This window comes from Belonocnema kinseyi, chromosome 8 (assembly GCF_010883055.1).
Source record: "Belonocnema kinseyi isolate 2016_QV_RU_SX_M_011 chromosome 8, B_treatae_v1, whole genome shotgun sequence".
Classification (NCBI taxonomy): Eukaryota; Metazoa; Arthropoda; class Insecta; order Hymenoptera; family Cynipidae; genus Belonocnema; species Belonocnema kinseyi.
In genome coordinates this window covers 136,561,459-136,567,422 of record NC_046664.1, presented here as the reverse complement: position 1 = coordinate 136,567,422, position 5,964 = coordinate 136,561,459, and the positions used below count along the sequence as shown (strand labels likewise).

Below are 5,964 nucleotides of genomic sequence, written 5' to 3'. Positions count from 1 at the left end.
CAATAAGCAGATTTTTTCTTTCATTATAATTAAAAGAAACGAACTTTTCATTATTTGCAGATTTGGTATATGAAAAAATAACTGAAGCTGGTGTGACTAGACTAAAACGTAAAGCTAGAATGAAACTAGTAAACAAAAATTTGACAGACAAAATTAACGACTTAAGGAGGAGACTATAGTGTTCACCAATTATATTTTTTAAGTATATTCCTTTGTTATTTTAAGTTTGTTATGTTCATGGAGAAAAATAAAATGTAAAGAACCGAATTTCATTTTCTTTCACGAATAATTTCTAATATACCCCTCTCGATCGCTTAAATTTCAAATCCCATTTTAATAGAGATATTTTACAATTCTGAAGCCAACAATCAAATTCAATAAAATAGACATGGGAAACAATATATAAGAAATCATGTGGGAAACTAAATAGGAAACTATATAGGATCTGGTCTCAAATTACTATATAGTTTCCTATATAGTATCCTATATAGTTTCGCATGCAGTTTCTCATATAGTTTCCTACATGGGATTTTTCAGTAGGGTTTCGTATTCATCTATATTATTTGATTAATTATTCTAAATTTTCAATTAATCATAAATAATAAATCTTACAGTTTCCGTCAGCGTAAAATTAAAGAACTTTAGTAAAATTAAGTATCTCGATGTAATTTGCCAGGGACTAGGAGTGAAGCGTCGTTCGCTCTTTTCTCTTCTCGAGCCAAAGAGTCTCGGAAGGCAGGTCAGCCTCTTTTCTCCGCAGTCCTCGAGTAGAGTGACTTAACTTGGTTTCACGAATGTTCGTTGTTGTCCAAATTTGGTCCTTGGATTCTTTTTTTTTTAACAGGAGTTGGCATCAAAAATGTTAATTTTAATCCGACAAAAGCGAATTTTGCAACAAAACAATTACATTCACAAGCAAAGTGATGATTCTTCAATGAAGAAGATTTATTTTCTAGAAACAAATTAGTTGTGAAAGTTCATATGAATGGAATAAAAAAATTATTTTTCTAATTTTTGTTTTCCTGAAATCAATTATAAGGCCAAAAAATAATATTTTGCCGGCAATGATTGTCGAATACAAATGTTTTTAAACAGTTACCTGCCCTTACACATCACCCTTTATTCAAACCTACTTTGTTGAAGTTTGATTGTCGATATTTAACAAAATAAAAACGTCCGAAATCCTCTTTTCTAACTCGCAGAATTATGGAGTCGGTGGGATTGTTTAGCAGGACCCCCAAAAACCACCATTACTATATCCACACCTGAAATGTCAACAATGACCAGTTTGATTATCGATATTTGAAAATATACAGACATCAAAAATCCGCTTCTTTTATCCTACGAATGATGGAGTCAGTGAGAATGTTTGGCAGGACCTCTAAAAAACCACCCTTACCACACCCACACCTACAATATTCTAAATTACAAGCTTCAATGTCGATATTTAAAAATATAAAAACGTCAAAAATCCTCTTTTTACATTATCATTCATACTAAGAAGGTATTAGTTTTATGCGAAAAATGATTCGCGAATTTAATCAAATGTCCACGTTCGCTAACCAGCCATTTCTGATAACAATTCAAAAAAGTTGAATCGGCTTGTTTGAATAAAATAAAAATCACAAAAGTTGTAGGATTTTCAAAATCCAAAAAGCAAACGAAAATGGACATTTGAAATAAAAAAAGCGTGATATGGAAAAACGTGAAGAAGATAAAAACGTTATTTTTCCAAGACCCTACATTATTCTTTTATTAGCTCTTTGAATTTTGTTTTAAAAAATCGAAAATTCAAATGTTGATCACAAAAAAATGAATTGCATTCTCATCCATAATGAAAAGGCTTTATGCGAAAAATGACTTTCGCGAATTTCAGCAAATGTCGATGTTTTGAGGCCTCCAGATTCAGAAAAACAAGTTTTTACGTCTGTGTCTGTCTGCCTGACGTGGTCGTTGTTGATGCAAGTTTAGATAACAACTAAATAAGTTAAAACAAAGCAAAATATGAAAAGAGATAAATCGACAAAAATTTTGCAACTAAAAGAGATCTACAAATTTGTCATGAATCACTTTTTTTATAGGATGAGTAGTTTTTTGTTCTTGATAAAAAAAAATTAAGAATCAAAATATTAAATTGTGTGCAAACGATACAAGGTACAAGAATAAATGAGACAACATTTATTCAAGGAACAAGGGTTTACAAATTTTTTAAGAATATTTTTATTTTTTTGACATAAAGCCTAATTTTTCTTTCATCGTAAAAAACAAGATTAAACATAAAGAATCTATGTATAAACAAGGCAATAAGAATCAGTATGTTCTAATTTCCATGCATATTATAAATTGTAATGACCCTCTTTAAAAGCTCAAACTACTACTATATGACTTGTGGCATCAAATCATTCTCTCTATGATCTCACACCAATATAGATGAATATAAACAAGTTTTTTTATTTATCAGAAAAAAAATAATATCAGTGCTATAAATGTCAAGGATATTCGCAATTATTTTTTTATACATATTGTTGATAGAATTTGTTAATTATGAGTCTAAGGCATAGTGCACTGAAAAATCCACAAGTACTAACAAACGAACCCAAAACCATACGTACGCACTGAGTATTTACTAACTGATTCAGCTATAACAGAACGCGTTAGAATGTCTTCTTTAAAAATCATTAGCTCTTGTCCAATAGTTGAAGGTCCAACATATCTTTAAATCCCAGACAATTAATTGAATAATTACTTTTGTTTAAACTGTCTGTGTCGTTAAATATTTGAAACGATTTTTAAAGAGTTCAATATACATTCACAGCAAATAAAACTGTTCAAAATGATACCGAAATCCATATCATTTTGATATGCAACAAAAATGATATCGAATTCAAGAGCATTTTGATCGGCCGGAGTGAATGATCGACTTTCGAGATCATAATGTTCTGATTAGGGATCATGTATGAACTAAAACCAAGATGGCTGGTATTCTTAGAGTGTAGTTGTGTCTTGCGTGCGGTTACAAACCATTTTTAGGTCATTTATTTATGATACCAGTAGCAGGAATTGGCGGCTATTTTGTTTACTCTGACTAATGAACCAAAAAATAAGATCAAATTGATCCGAATGTACAGATCATTATGATGTTGAGAGTCAAATAATCATTCGAGCAAAATGCTCCGAAACAAAATTGATCCCTTTTTGTTTCTGTGTTGGTTCTGTTTTTTAGAAGTATTCTACGTTATATGCTTTAAAAGAACTTGGAGCCACTTTTTGAATTGGATCCTGTGTTCTTTATTACTTAAATTAATACCATGTCAAACTTGATGATTTCAATAAAAATATCTTTTTATCTCTTTATTAAAAGAAGATTTTAAAAAAGTCCTTCAGCATCATAATTAATCCAATTATACTGAAAAATAAAAATATTGAGTTCAAGATTCAATCTAATATTCATCAGGAAATGAGTTTATATTGACAATGACAGTACTGATTTCATACCCAAGTGTCTCGCCGTCTCAAAATTCGAGATGAGTAGTCAATTATTTTTCATATATTTGGCTGTTCTTATTAATAAATAAATAATTTAACAAAATTAAAACAGTTAATATTTTCTAAGAAAAATAAATGCTGTTTCCTCCTAAATCAACTGGTAGGCACGTTAATAGTAATATTCCTCTAAAAAAATGTTTAAGAAACTCTCAATTATTAGGGTTTAGTAACAAAAATGACCAAACCATTGGAAAAGTGGTACTGTTCCTTGGAAAAAAAAAGATTTTCTCCACAATATCATGTTGCAAATAAATTGAGCGTAATATTTTAAGAAAAATTTAATGACAATCTGTGAATATAATTATAATTATTAAATACATATTTCAATATATTTTTCAAATTTTTTATTTCATACATAATATTTTTTGTTAGCGATACAAAATATTTTATTCTTATAATTTCTTTTGTTTCGTAATCACCTACGTGACTATTTAATTCACAAACTTTAATTAATTATTGATAAAAATGTTTATAATTACTTATTAATCTACAATATTTAGTAATTTTCCATGATGAATATCACTCTCATACAAATTTGCAGCATGTTCAGTTAAGATAAAATATTCTTCTGTAATTAAGCATTGCAAAGAAGCATTTTTTTCATATGAGGACATGTTTGCAATGTAAAGCGTTATCAACAAGTGATTTTTTTAACAAAATTGCCATATTTGCAGTGTTACCTCGAAATCTATAATTCAGAAAAATTTTAAACTCTATATTATCTATATCAAAGATAGATCTCTTAAAAAGAAAAAGAAATCTTCCGATCGAATAAAAACTTCTCTCCATAAGTTGTTGTTTAAAAGTTGTTATTTTTAAGAGAAAACCGTTTAGACTCTTCATTTATCAATAAACAATCATCCATATCAACCAGTGTCATATTAAATAAGGTAATCGCTAGTAACTTGAAAATTGTAGCTTTTAGGAGAGAGTTTGTTTATAAAGAATACATTGTTAATAAGGCCATAAATAAATAATGGCTTGTCGTAAGAGAAAATATAAAGAGAGTGAGAAGTTCAATGATGTAGCAAGGATTAATAAAACAAATTGAAGTCAGTTCTGGTAATTGATGGTCATTATTTATATCAATTGTTATAAACAATTTAGCTACAGAAATTATGAACAACAAATTATGTTAATAATGCTAGATAAAGTTTTCGCAATAATTTGAAGCAAAATTATGACACTGGTTGCTCTAGACGATTGTTTATTGATAAATGAAGAGTCTAAACGGTAATTTCGAGGTAACGCTGTGCAAATATGGCAATTTTGTTTTAAAAAATCATTTCTTGATAACGCTTTACATTGCAAACGGTTCGTCGTACGAGAAAATGCAAGACGCAAAAACGTTTTATTTTCGCTCAGCCATATTAAACATAATTTTATACGTTTTTTGTCTATAAATAATGAAAGTATTTAAAAACATTTTTAAACGAAAATTGATCCACATTTCGAAAATCTACTCAAGAGATTCGTAAACATTGGCCTTTTTTTGACCTTTTAAGAAAGAGTAATCTCGGGGACCTATTAGTGTATACAAAAGTTTTAGTGGCTACCGGAGCATAAGTAATAAAACATACTCTATATTTTAGACCTCACTGAAGTTTTCAACGCTAACAAAAAACAAATTTACACAAAATTTATTTTGCGCGAGACCTAAAATTTAAAGTTCTAAATGGATCTATTTGATAATCGAAGGTACCCGCAAAACTTTCACCCCCCCTCCCTAGCACCTTTGGAACACACCCCAATCCTACCCCTAAAAATCTAAAAAATCATACAAAATGACAAAACTTCTATACCCAAAATGTTAGTGTTGATTATAACATTTAGTGTTTCAGTTGATGTTCAAAGATACTAAAACAAGTTTTATTACCCTATCTCTTTCGGAATCTAAGATAATAAAAATATTGTATTGTATTGTGTTCTTATTTTCTATTTTCATTTGCGTTCTTCGTTACATTTATGATTCTTGGACTTGTCCTTATATTTGATTTTCGTATTGAGTAATGTCTAAATTTATGTCTAAGCCGGTCTTATCGTTTTCGTGCTCTCCTTCTCTTACAAATAGTCTTGTTGCTCGGTTTCCCAATTTTGTTTCCTCGCCTCGTCAGTCCGCGTTCGCCAAGCAACAAGTTCTGTTGATTTTATACAGTTTTAATCTATTTATAATAAAGACCGCGCTTTTACGGCGTTATTTTTATGAATTAAAGTGCTGTGGTTCTAATTGACTTGACCTAAACACGCATGTCTCCCTACCAGAATTGATCAGTCGTGACAATGTTTAGTCGTTTTTTTAGTGTTCAAAACATTGGACCTGTCGAGCCAGATTTCCTGATTCATTGATTCAGTTCTTGTGCGAGGACTATTCGCACAAATTCTGGTAGAGCTTGTTAGAGTCAAACTAAATTTAGTATC

General features: G+C 29.8%; 1 protein-coding gene across 1 annotated transcript in view; it reads right to left on the bottom strand.

Annotated features, from left to right (window-relative positions):
• Positions 1 to 1,075: 1,075 nt before the first annotated feature.
• Positions 1,076 to 5,964, bottom strand: part of LOC117177793 (intraflagellar transport protein 57 homolog) — a 97,178-nt gene continuing 92,289 nt past the window's right edge. The window contains exon 7 of the mRNA XM_033368721.1: positions 1,076 to 1,265. Coding sequence (XP_033224612.1) covers positions 1,192 to 1,265 — 74 coding nt within the window. The 3' untranslated portion in view covers positions 1,076 to 1,191. The remainder of the gene's footprint in view (positions 1,266 to 5,964) is intronic.